The 14,467-nt window shown below is 34.8% G+C and overlaps 1 protein-coding gene across 2 annotated transcripts in view; it reads left to right on the top strand.

Annotated features, from left to right (window-relative positions):
• Positions 1–12,320, top strand: part of PTGFR (prostaglandin F receptor) — a 50,404-nt gene extending 38,084 nt beyond the window's left edge. For both annotated transcript variants that reach the window (XM_002810681.6, XM_009248719.4), the window contains one exon: positions 8,434–12,320. In XM_002810681.6, coding sequence (XP_002810727.1) covers positions 8,434–8,715 — 282 coding nt within the window. In that variant the 3' untranslated portion in view covers positions 8,716–12,320. The remainder of the gene's footprint in view (positions 1–8,433) is intronic.
• Positions 12,321–14,467: the final 2,147 nt, after the last annotated feature.

Below are 14,467 nucleotides of genomic sequence, written 5' to 3'. Positions count from 1 at the left end.
TAACTAGACTCATATTATGCTTTAGGGTTAAATAGACATTTTTTGTTAATTCTGGCTCAACGCTTTTCTGTGTGTTCCATGTGCCTTACTTTGTTGGTCTTCTAGTATCTTTGCATTAGGTCTGTAGGTTTAGATTGGCTTTTTCAAAGATGAATTTTCTCTAAAATGTATGGATATCTTTTATTGTTGAAAGGACACTCTTCTCATTAAAAATTCCCATCAAATAAAATAGACAGATGCACAGGGAACCAACACACACATTTCAGTAGAGAGATAGGTCCCAAAACAGTGAACCAACAAATGCATTTTAATACATAGTTAGATGTCCAGGCACAGTAAGCAACACATACAAATTTCAATAAATAAGTAGATGCCAAGGCATACATTTCAACAAGTAGATGGATGCTGAGACCGTGAACTAATACACACAGTTTCAATAAGCAGATAGAGGCTGAGGCACAGCGAACCAACACACACATTTCAATAATGAATAGATGTCCAGGCACAAAAGGCCTATACACATTTCAATAAGTAGATAGATGAGAAAAAATTCTCATTAAATAATTAATTATTGTACCACAACTTTAAGAATGCTTTGGAAAATCTTTCCAAACTACTGTAACAATAAACTAAATGGGCCAGTCGGAAATTTCTTGCTGGAAAAAACATAATGTGTTATAGGAGAGATGGTTTACTGAAACACCTAACTGGTATGGTCTGCTTTTGCTATTAAAACAACGTTGCCAGCGGTCAAATAAAGTAGCCTTTTATTCCCGAATCATTGTACCTCCAATATTACAACTAATTACTGGACTAGTTTTTTCTTTAATTCATAGATGGGATGCTAATAATTACTTCAGTCATGATATTTTAGATAAACATTTTTTATTAGGATGAAAATGTCTTATGCATCTATTATTACCAATATTTGGAGCATAACTAATATTTTCTTAGTGTAACTATGTGTTTGATGTAGGTAATCATATCTGGAATGAGTCAGAGTTTCAAAGTAAAATGCCTCAAATTCCTTTTGTGCCAAAGCAAGGCATATATACAAACATAAGATTTTATAGATGTGTTTTCTTCTTCTAAGACTTGTAATTTGCCTACTGATATTTTAGTTTCCACCACTGCCAAGGAATAGAAATAATAAAATAAGGATAACTCTTGGGTGAATACAAAAGTTTGGATTAAAAAAGTAAAAACAAAGTCCAAAAGGACATCTGAATATTAGTCTAAAGCAGGGGTCCCCAACCCCCAGGCTGAGGCCTTTTAGGAACTGGGTTGCACGGTGGGATGTGAGTGGCAGGTGAGCAAACATTACCACCTGAGCTCTGCCTCCTGTCAGATCAGTGGTGGCATTAGATTCTCATAGGAGCACAAACCCTACTGTGAACACATGGGAGGGATTTAGATTGCAAGCTCCTTATGAGAATCTAATGCCTGATGATCTGAGGTGGAACAGCTTCATCCCCAAACCATCTCCACCGCCAAGGAAAAATTGTCTTCTATGAAACTGGTCTCTGGTGCCAAAAAGGTTGGGGACTGCTGGTCTAAAGAATAAGAGAAAAAGAACTACTGAAATGAAAATCATGCCATTCATCATGGGACAGATAAGAAGAAGGAAGATAAAAGGTACTGAGCATTGTTTTATTTCATCAATCACTATTAGTGAATCTATTAGTGATACTTTTTTACAATTACCTTTTCATTCTGGGACAGATAGCTGTCCTCTGCACATTCATTGTTTTGACAGCCATCCTTCTAAAGGACACCTTGGTTACGTGGAGTTTAACTCATTTGATTTTCCTATTGGTTATATCTGTTGTTATGGGCACAGGAGATTTGGAACAAAACGTTTATTAGCACAAGTTCCTACTTTTTTAAAAAGATGCTAGTAAAAATATAATTTTAGAAATATTGGATGAGAGCATGCTAGAATCAGCTTGAAAGACAACTAGACATAGGCAGATGGCACTAGAATCATAGAGAATTAAAAATGAGCTCTCCTAGTGCCACGGAGGCTAACACACAAATCCTTAGTCATCATCTCCAACTATTCAAATCTTGACTCCACCACGTTTTTGTTTGGCTTGACCTAGAGCAAGTTAACCTCTCTGTACCTCAGCTTCATCTTAAAGTAGAGATAATACTGCTTCTCTCAGAGGTGTAGCGGGATTAAATGAGATAATAGATGTAAAATATTAAAACAGTGCCTGAAACATAGTAAGTACTCAATAAATGTTAGCTATTTTTTTAATCATCTTATTCGTAAATATAACATAGCACCACTGGGAATGGTGTAGTGGAAGATAGACTTGAAATCTAGATAGACTTGGGCTGAAATTTTGCCTTTGCCACTTACCAGCAGTGTGAACTTGGGTAAGTTAATGTGTCTGTGACTTGGCTTTCTTTTTGGCAATATCAGAAAGATAGCAACCACCTCTGGGGGTTTTAGGAGGATGAAATGGATTAAAATATATAAAGTGATAACATGACTTTTTCCTCCCCTTTCCTCCTTCCTTGAAGACACATTGGGCTAAAGAAATTCCATGATCCCTGCTGTGCCTAAGCCACCCCAGTGGACCTGGTCTTCTTGCACCACCCCTGTGGCTGGAGGTTTGAGATACTGACAGGTATATTTGATGGCCAGCAGTAGGTGGGTCAAAGCTTCTTTAAGTTGAATCAAACTAATTGATTAGTCAGTGAGTTTGATTTAACAAGATTGAACTAACAACCTATTATGCAGAGGATGCAGGGATGGCAGAGTTTCTTTAAACAAGAGCAAGTCCTCTAAGACAGAGACATCTCTGTTGTAGCACCTTGAATCCCACCACCTCCATCCCAGTTCCCAAACCCTTCTGGGATCTGGCCCAGGTAGGAGTCTCTACATCCCTGCTTCCTTCTCTTCACCTGCACCAGTGATCTTCAATTGTGGCCCTTCCTTAAGAACAGCAAAGGCTTATGGGGAGATGTAAGGTTTATCACCATAACAATTAAAAAAGTTAAAACTCACTTTAACTTTACTAGGATTTCTTATCTTGACTAAATAGAAACTTTTGGGCAGACTAGAAGTTAAAGGTCATAGAAAGTCTGAGAAATTCCTTGAAACAAAAGTTCATATAAGTTTTCTTTCCTTTTATTTATTTATTTATTTATTTTTACCTTAAATCCAACTTGACTCTTTGGACCTGAGGTTGCCTGGCCTGCTTTCTGTTAACCTTCCTAACTCCTGTGCTTGTAATTGCCTGTTTCTTCTTGTCTTCCCCAACTCAGCTGTAGGAGTCTCTTCCTAATGATGTTGTACAAAGTAGAGGAGTAGGATTTGAGAAAGTTAAAGACATAGTTCCTACCCTCAAGACACAAGGGACTATTATACACATACTGACATTATCTCATTTGAATATGTTCTACATATTATACTGATATTATATTTATCAATATTAAAGGAGTGGTGTCACACATAATGGCTGTATAGAATGAGACATTACTCAGCTACAGAGAGATCAAGAAAGGTTTTCTGCAGAAGATGGGACAAGGATAGGAAGATTTAGATAGGTAATTTTTAGTGAGGGAAGGGCAGGGAACATGGCATGTTTTTGGCATTTGTGAAATATTTTGTAACTAGAGTAAACAAAATGCAATAAGAAAAACAGATAACTAGAGACTGGAAAACCACTTAGGAGTCTATAATATGATGTTTGCTTTTAAAGCGATAAGACACTCAACAAGAAAGGACAGAAAAACAAGGTGTGGATGGAGAGGCAACATGAAAGTGGATCAAACAACTTATACATGGGTGCTGGCTCAGACTTGACATCTGAGGCTCCAGAACTGGAAGTTTATGCCATCAAGTAAATTCATTTATGTGTATATATATATACATGTATATATGTGTATATATATACATACATGTATATATGTGTATATATACATGTATATATGTGTATATATATACATGTATATATGTGTATATATATACATGTATATATGTGTATATATGTGTGTGTATATATGTGTGTATATATGTGTATATATGTGTGTATATATGTGTATATATGTGTGTGTATATATGTGTATATATGTGTGTATATATGTGTGTATACATATGTGTGTATATATGTGTGTATATATGTGTATATATGTGTATATATGTGTATGTATATATATGTATGTATATATGTGTATGTATATATGTGTATGTATATATACACATATATACATACACATATATGTATATATACATACATACACACATATATACATACACATATATGTATATATACATATATACACACACATATATGTATATATATACATATACACACATATATGTATATATATACATATACACACACATATATGTATATATATACATATACACACACATATATGTATATATATACATATACACACACATATATGTATATATATACATATACACACACATATATGTATATATATACATATACACACACATATATGTATATATATACATATATACACACACATATATATACACACACATATATACATATACACATATATACACCTTTTTGTTTTTTGAGACAGAGTCTCACTCTGTTACCTATATACCTTTTTGTTTTTTGAGACAGAGTCTCACTCTGTTACCCAGGCTGGAGTGCAGTGGTGTGTGATCTCTGTTCACTGCAACCTCTGCCTCTCGGGTTCAAGCGATTCTCATGCCTCAGCCTCCTGAGTAGCCGGGACTACAGGCATGTGCCACCATGCCTGGCTAGTAAATTCATTAATATCGAGTCACAGATATGTCACTGTAACTCCGCATATATATGTATATTTATATATCCATATTTTCTAAGTATTTGAATAATTTGAAAAATAAGCAAGGAAAAGTGAAGGCTGTCTTACTCTTACATATTCACTGAGTAAAAATATTAAGCAAGAGGTTATTTCTTGTAATGTACTATGAACTAGGATCAATTCACAAGGGAATATGCAAGGGAGAAAGTAGATAATGTAGTCCTGGAGGCACAGATAGGAGTAGTTTGTCCAAAAGGAAATGATGCTCCATTGAGCTTTGTAGTTATTGGACCATATATAGAGTGAGTTTATTTCTGTCCCGTGTATTTTCTTAAAGAAAGATTGAGAAACTAGAATATAAGAGGTAGGGGTTTGCAAACCATTTTGTATGAAAAGCAGTTGAAGAACTATAAGACTAGTATTATTTTAAGATATGTGAAAGGCTGACATTTAGTAAATGGATTGATTATCCCATGATGCTCTAGAAAACTAAATTAAAATATGTTGAGTAAATTTTAGCTTCTGGTAACAGAAAACATTCTACAACTCATACAGCTCAAATGGAAAAGATTTTTTCCTGAGTAGTGCTGAGACTTTCTTCTCACATACTTAATGACATCCCTAAGTAATTTCCGCTTTGTATGGAAGTCTGGACTAGATAACATTTTCCTGTACCCTGTAAGATTTGTGATTCTGTCTTCTCATGAGAGGTGATGTAGACAGTCCCCTGTGTGCATAATAAATGGAGCCCATTGTTTCCTTCTGTTCTCAGAATCCCTTCAGTTACATTTCTGTTTTAGTCACATTAACTTGGGTCTTGGCGGTAGTGCCATCTACCACAATGCCTAGATACAGTAGACACTCAAAACTACTTGCTGCTGGATTGATTTACGTTTATGAATATGCAGAGGAATGGAAGCATAATTATCAAATTTACCATTGCTTTGAATAGTAAACAGCCACAGAGCCCTGACTCTGGCCAACAGATGTACAGACATGGGGGAGAGATGATGCGATAACATCCAGAATAAAACCTTAGCAAACATGGGCTCTATTATCTATGAGTAAAGTAGCCTGGCAGATTCATTAACTTTGGTGATGTTAACAGTTGATAGAATTGTTTTAGGTGACCCAAATGAATGGAGATTCATTGTATTACCAACCCATTTTATTCTTTGCAACCTGGCAATGAACATATACTATCCTTCCTCCATGCTTCTTTGACCTCATTCTTTCTCTTATCTTAGTGTCCAGTGTTTTACAGTTATCAGGTGAATTAATTTTTTCATAGAATATTCAAATACTTTGTCCTGTCTGCTTCTCAGAATTCTAATCATCAACAAAGATATACAACTGTAATGTGCCAATGTTCGCAGGAAGAGATTTTAGAAAATAACCCATATTCCTTTAGCTCCACGTACTGGGTAGCCCTTGGAAACTGTATGAAAGACTGTGTGTATGATGAGACTCTGTACATAAGTGTCTGGAATGTAAGTGCAGGTGGGCTAGACAGAGAATAATATTCTCAACGCTTGTCAGGAGACTGTTGCCAGAGACCAGAGAAAATGGCTTCGGATTGCTTTTGTCGAACCAGCTTGCAGACATCCTTGTTCTGACCCCAGCTCTCACATGTCTCTTGCCAGCCTTATCAGGGCTTCAGTTTTCCAGGAGATTCTGTGGTAACTTCAGTGCTGCCCTACTCACATCCATAGTGATGTACACAAATAATCCACATTAGTTTTGATTCTTTAGTAAAATAGTATATTTCCAAAAATTTCTTAGGGAAAAAAACATAATTTATAAAAGCAATGCATGATCTATCTAAAAATTAGTGAATTTGAGACAAACAAAATGAGGAAATCAAAAGTCTCTGTAGTTCTGCTGTCTAGAGTTAACCAATGAAAACAATGACATACACTCCAGGCTTTTTTCTATGCACAAAATTACATATTTGGGTTTTTTTCAAAAATGGAATCACACAATCAATACAGTTTGGCAATTTGCTTTTTAAAAGGTTAACACTGAATCACAAACATTAAAGTCCGCATGTATCTCAATTATGTGAAAGTACTATAATTTATCTTCTGTTGGATACTTAGGTGGTTCTGAATTATCAATATTATGAATGTATTTGTTATTACTAATATACTAATGATAAATGATATTTCTTTTACAGAAATACTCTCCCCACATTTATTGGTGGCTGAATGATTAGTACTTCTCTCAAGTCAGACTGTGGAATAACCTCTTTCCAAGGCTGGGGTTAGGGGTTAAAGGTGGGGAGAGAGTAATGATGAGTGCTTGGGCAGTGCCCTAGTGTTCTGGGGAGAAGCCTGGGCACTGGGCTCCCTCAGAAGAGGACTCCATGTCTTCCCACATCTGGTGACCACACTGCTGTTTGTAGAGGAGAGAGGAGAATCAGAGACATGTGCGTCATGTAACTCAAAACAAAAGGAGTTACACAAACAAAAGCTCAGAAGGGCATGGTGCATCTGGGAAAGATGAGGCCTTCACAGTGGTTGTATCATAGGGAATTTGCAGGGAGATGAGATTATAGAAGTAGACTTCAGATGCATCATCAAGGAGCTAGCTGAGGAGTTTGTACTTTATTGTGTAGACAATGAAGGTTTTGATAAAGAACATTTATTCTTCAACCATTGGTATCATCAGGTCAAATTAAGATATACATTTCTTTCTAGTAATGGGTCTTGATTTTCTTTGTATTTGTGTTTTGGTCTTTGTTACATCATCTTTTAATGGTGACACAATGGCCCAAGCTTCACTTTTCAGTTTTACCTTTTGTTTACTTATTTCTTATTTGTTTGTACATCCAAGATGTTTTCAAAGCCACCTTATTTGTTCCACAACTGTTTGTTTGGAAGTCAAAGCTGGGATCAGTGATTTGCTTAGTTCTAACATGTAGCTGGGACAATTTATAGAACTGATTCCATGAAATGATCTCTTCAAAATCATGGGTGGTCAGGAAATGGACACATGAAATCACAAAATACATTGTTACAGTTAAGTCACAACTGTAGTGTAGAGAGAAACTCCTTTCCTCAAAGTCCTTAGAAAATTCCATTGCATACTTTTTGGAATATTTTAGCCAAGTTAAGGCTAGGGCTAAGAGATGTAGAAAGGGAAATAGAAAATTGAAGAGAGTGGTATCCTTGTAGTTAACAAGCAGAAAATCTCAAAGTAAAATTTGTCATATACCATTTGCAAATTAATATCAGATGCTCTAAATTCATTTTGTAAAACTGTTAGCTTATCTATAATTTATTTATTTAAAAATACTTCATTGAAATAAAACAAATGTGTGTTGGCTTTGCATTTACTATTCTCAGAAGTATGAGAAGGTCAGTTACTGATAGCAATGTTTGTTCTCCCTTAGGTGATTCCGTGTATGCATATTTGACTTACTATAGAAGTTATCATTTTTGTAGTTCTAATGTCAATTTGAATTAAAATGATTCAGTTGTCTCCATCAGTGTTTCTGCTATCATTCATTTCTTTTTGTCAGTATTTTGCACAATAGCATCACTCTGTGGAAAGTGAAATGAATGTCATCTAGCATAGCTAATTTTTAAAAAATTATAGGATTGAAAAAAGGGCTGCATCAACTAATTTCCCTGTTTTCTTTCTTTCTAGGTGACAATGGCCAACATTGGAATAAATGGAAATCATTCTCTGGAAACCTGTGAAACAACACTTTTTGCTCTCCGAATGGCAACATGGAATCAAATCTTAGATCCTTGGGTATATATTCTTCTACGGAAGGCTGTCCTTAAGAATCTCTACAAGCTTGCCAGTCGATGCTGTGGAGTGCATGTCATCAGCTTACATATTTGGGAGCTTAGCTCCATTAAAAATTCCTTAAAGGTTGCTGCTATTTCTGAGTCACCAGTTGCAGAGAAATCAGCAAGCACCTAGTTTAATAGGACAGTAAGTCTGTGTGGGGCTAGAACAAAATTAACACATGTTTGGCAAATTTCAGTTAGTTAAATACCTGTAGCCTAACTGGAATATTCAGGCTTCATCATGTAGTTTTAAGATACTATTTTCAGATTCAGGTTTTGAAATTTGTCAAATAAACAAATAAAAATTTGTACATTTTTCACTTGTTTTTGCCAATGGGAGGTAGACACAATGAAATAATGCCATGGGAGTCACACTGAAAGCAATTTTGAGCTTATCTGTCTTATTTATGCTTTGAGTGAATCATCTGTTGAGGTCTAATGCCTTTACTCGGCCTATTTGCCAGAGAACATCTTAATGCGGCCTGCATAGTGAAATGGTTATTTTGAGATCACCGCTCTGTAGCTAATCCTTATAAACTAGGCTCAATAAAATAAAGCACTCTTATTTTTCGATCTGGCCTATTTTGCCCCTCATTGTGTAGCCTCAATTAATACATGCATGGTCATGACACCCGGAATTCATGACGGTTTGTTATAACAACCTCTGTATATTCCAGGACTGGCAGACAGGTTGCCTGATCTTGCAATCCTATCTAGAATGCGCCCATTCTTGTCATATTTGACAAATAGGACTACCTACATTTATTATTATGAAGATCGATTGTTGTTGGAAGTGTTTTTTCATGTCATAGATTAGCAATTTTCAAATAATCATTTTTTTCTCTGAAAATTTTATGCATGATTGCACAATAAATAATTTTTAGAGAAACAAAGGCTCTATCTCAGCACATTGATGGGCAACTAGAATTACAGCAGTTTCAAAACTCTACCATGGATAATGCAAACAGAAGCTACATGCCAGTGATAGGTGCAAAGAATATTGGCAAAAGGTGCTTTACCTTGAGCCATTATTTGTGTCAGAGAACAAAAGAAACATAATCAATATATAAAATTCAAAGACTATCTGCAGCTAGTGTGTTTCTTTTTTACACACGTACACACACAGACATCAGAAAATTCTGTTGAGAGCAGGTTCATTAAATTTGTAAGATGGCGTATTCTAAAGCCTGTGCTACCAGTACTAAGAGGGGAAGACTGGCAATTTGCCAAGCACTTGGGGATTATTATAACAATTAACTAGGAGATCAAGAGATAATAATCTCTCCCCAAATTTTCCAATAATTGAGACTTTTTCTTTGCTTGTTTGTGTAATTCAACCAAAAGAATTTCAGTACTCATTCAAATTGTCCTAGGTCTAACAGAAATTAGGGTAGGTAGTCCTGCTTTGTAATAGGGAAATGCATTTCTGTATAAGAGTTCTTTGCTTTCATTAACTTGGATTCATTTAAAAATTAATCTTCCCTGTTAGGCTGATTTCAGATTCTCTAGGAAATCTGTGTAATTCAATGAGACTTAAATTATTACGCTCATAAATATCTGCTTTTGATTGGTAATTTACATTGGAAGTCATGTTAACTTTTAGTGATTTTTTTGTAAATTCCCATAAATAAATTAAAAGGAATTAAGCAAATAGCCTCACTGAAGATTTAAAGGCAATAATTTTTCAATAAGTTTAAAGAAGAGAAACACAAACATATTGGCACATGATATTCTTATTTTAAGGCCAGTAAATAATTAATAACACAAATTTAGGTTATTCTCATTTATAGAGCACATAGTAGATGCTTGATAAATACTTGCCAGGTTGAACTACAGACAAGAACCTCTTGGTGCAAAATGAACAGAGAATTGCAAAGTTTTGTGCAGTTTTTAATTTAAACGGACAGTTATAGGCTTTTGTAGTATATATGAGTGTATGTACGTATATACACATATGAATATGTGTGATATATATTTCTATAGTACATATGCTTTAAAAAAAGCTGCTGCAATTAGTGACTGTTACTACATTACATAAATGTTCTCATTTGTTTCAAGAAATCTTAAAGCCCATAAGACCTTTCAGATGGTTTATTTGCTTTCAGAGGACAATTTATTTCATACAGTTACTTAAGAGTGTTGATGTCTTGTGAACAGAGATATAAGGAACCATTCTCCATCTTCCTCATCATGCTAGGTACAATGCTTCTGTGAATATTTCCATGTATTTTGACTGGGGAGAGGCATGGAGAAGAAACTCTCATTCAGGGGCTCCAGCATCCTTCTCCTTGAGGCTTCTAAATAAGTGGCAGAATTCTTGCTGTATTGCCATGATGTCACCCTGGCCATGTGTACTGACTTGAGGAGATCTTGCAACATGGCCATGTGCAAGGCTTTAAGGAGTGAGAGAGAAGTGTACATATCTTAGGAGGGTTACCTATGTTATCTGAGTATAGGTTTGGGTAACCAAATTGGTCTTAAAAATGATGTTAACCCAAGAAGTAGACATCAAAAATTAAAAAAAAAAAGGAATGTGTTTTCATTGTTTTAAGTTTTTCTTCTGAGTAAAACAAAATTATAGAAAACAAATGCAACAATGTGTACATCTGACTTCAGAGTTTTATTTCTGTTATTATATGTGTTGCATGTAGCTTGGCGATTTACTGTATAATGAATAATAGACTGGAACATCTACCAATAACTTTCATATAAATGTTCAAAGTAGAAGTGCATTTTTTCAGGTTTCTGGAAATATATAGTAAAATAAATAGTACAAATAGTTTCAATAAATTTACCAATTTGAGTGTTTTCAGCTCTATTTCAAAACTCATAACTAATCTTCAGAATTACTGAATTTCCTTTTGAACTGGGTAAGGCATTGTCCAAGCAACTTCACATACTATTTAAACATGATTTCTCGGTAATTATATATTCTGGGCAAATAACCTAAACATGTCAGGATTTTTACAGGTCTTAGTGAATTTTTCTAAAAAGATGAGACAAAAGCAAAAATATCACACATAGGTTTTTATGACTATGAATACAAAGATAGATAATGCTGATTCACAATTAGCTATGGGTACATCCAAAACATCAGACCTTTTACTGATGGGTTTAACTAGGTGAAAGAAATGGGTCCTTAATTTTTTTTTTTCCCTAGAGGCAGAAAGTTGCTTCTAATTATCTATATAGCTAAAATGAAAAATACCTGAAAGTTAATACACACATATGTAGATATATTTGTGTTATGTGATAAATGTTTCTTGTTTGCACACTTTTGGACTTGAGAAATCTGCTTTTGTTTTGTGCCTACTCTGAGTTTAGAACCCAAATAAGAGCACTTGTTAAATATAGAGTGTACTTTTTGTTAAAACGATTGCTACTTCACCTGTATACAATCATTGCTCCAAATTAAATAACTGTTTTGGGTCAGAATATAAATGCTGGGAATATACATTTTATTACTTCTTAGTCTAGGTGTCAAAGATTTTACCACCTGGTAAATAATGTTGGACTTCAACTTGTTACTGGCACATTTTAATAATAGATGAAACATGTTTTTCTTTGTTATGTGAATAAATGTATGTTGTGCTCTTCATACTTGTTGGATTGTATAGAGATTAAATATTGATATGTATATTTTGTTGTTTGCTTTGGTATGCAACTCATGTAATTTTAGTGCTTTGACTAGCTTAAAACTTCAAACAAGTAATTTTATAATAAAGTTGGACTAATGTTTTTCAAGAGTGATTATTTTTAGGAGGCCCATATAAAACTTGAAACGCTTGAACCTAAACTCCTGTTTTATCTGCTACTGGATGGGAAGAATTTCAACTTATTTTCCATTATTACCTTTTGCTCTCCCACCCTGCCCCCACTCTTTTGTGATATCTTCACTCTTTTCCCTGTGCCTCAACTTACCTAGGCAAGTCATAATTTAGATAGAAATCTGATTTCCCAAACCTCCAGGTTTAGATATATCATTCAGAAAAGCCTCAATACGTCTGTAGTAAGAAACAACCTCCAAATTACAGCGCCATAAACTTCACAAAGGTTTGTATCTCCCACATGGTTCCTGTACACTCTGAAGGGGAGCTCTGCTGCTGTAATCACTCAGAACTCAGGTGACAAAACAAGCCACCATTATATGTGGCTGTTTCTCACACTACAGAGCATGGTGAATCACACATAGGCTGTTAGAATTTCCATCTGGAGGCAACACACATTTGCATACACTTCTCCAGCTAACATAAATAATGTGGCTTTACTAACTTCCCAGGGGGCAGCTAAGTGCAATACTATGATATGTTAGGAAAACGGAAACTAATTTGTAGACAGCACTAATGATTTCCACATTAGGTAAAAAAACATTTTCATTCTTGTCTTCCTAATAGCATTTAAACAGAAACCATTTTTAAAAGTTGTTTTTAACATTTAGGAACATCATGGCATAAAAACATTTAGGACTCACTCTTTGTAAGTACTGACAAGCATGGTCTTGTAATCTGTAAAGATAAGGTAGAATAAATGAACTAAAAGAAATTTTAGATGACTAAAAGGACTATATAATAGAAAGAGGGAAATCTTGGTTCTTAAATATTCAGGCAATTGAAACATTTCTGTACGATACCAAGCATTGTTGCAGTATTGTCTGAAATGGTTGCTTTTCTAATAAATGAAAATGACTAAAATGTATTTTGCCTTTGCACTTTTAATTTCCCTATAATAGCATATATTTACCTTGATATAAAGGTAATTCACTGAGTTCTATCAAATTATTGGAAAACCTGAAGTATAATCGCACTGGAACAAGATAAAACTGTACACTTCTTTTCTTTTCTTTTTCTCCAAGTGGGAACAGTGCCTTCATTTTGAACTCAAACATGACAGTACATGAAGTAAGTCAGAAACTTGGTAAAATTAAATCTTGGAAATCTTGAGATGTAGTTTCATATAAACCAAAATGTTGTATTCTAAGCTTCAACTGAAAGTTATTGCACAGGATTTTTGGCAGAGCTGTCTTTCTGCCCTGCATAAATATAAACTGAAAGCAATATGATGAAGATATGATATGTGATTATGAGAAAGTCATTTGAAGGTTTTTATGCTATTAGTCTCATATTTGCTAAGGTATATTTTCAGTAAACAATCTAGATAGTTTGAGAAAATCATGAACATTTCACTTTATATTTATCTTATAATAAAGAAGAGGCAGAATACTGAAATCTGAAGGAACTATATCTTAAATTTGAAGTGCACTTTAAATTTTAACAAGGATCTAAACTCAATCTTAGTGTTTCACATTTAACTTGAATTATTTTCAATGCCTGATTTGTAAAACCCCAAATTAACAAAATGCATTGTGTTGTTGTAGTGTTAAGCTCTACATTAAATGAGGTAATCTTGTACTAGTATATAGTTACATAATTTTAGTTTTAGAAAGTGAGGCCACGCTAGACATACTGTTGTACTGAAAATTTTTATTTCAATAGTCCATGTCAGTACATAAAAGTATTCTTTTCAACAGCTAGATAGTTGTATTAGTCCCTTTTCATGCTGCTGATAAAGACATACCTGAGACTGAGAAGAAAAAAAGGTTTAATGAACTTACTGTTCTACATGGCTGTGGAGGCCTCACAATCATGGAGGAAGGCAAGGAGGAGCAAGTCACATCTTACATGGATGGCAACAGGCAAAGAAAGTGCTTGTGCAGGGAAACTCCAATTTTTAAAACCATCAGATCTGGGGAAACCCATTCACTCATGAGTGGCATGGAAAGACCTGCCCCCATAATTCAATCACCCTCCCACTGGGTTCCTCCCAGAACACATGGGAACTGTGGGAGTTACAATTCAAGATGAGATTTGGGTGGGGACACAGCCAAA

The sequence above is a fragment of the Pongo abelii genome, chromosome 1, assembly GCF_028885655.2.
Source record: "Pongo abelii isolate AG06213 chromosome 1, NHGRI_mPonAbe1-v2.0_pri, whole genome shotgun sequence".
Taxonomy (NCBI): domain Eukaryota; kingdom Metazoa; phylum Chordata; class Mammalia; order Primates; family Hominidae; genus Pongo; species Pongo abelii.
This window is presented reverse-complemented; position numbering and strand designations above follow the sequence as displayed.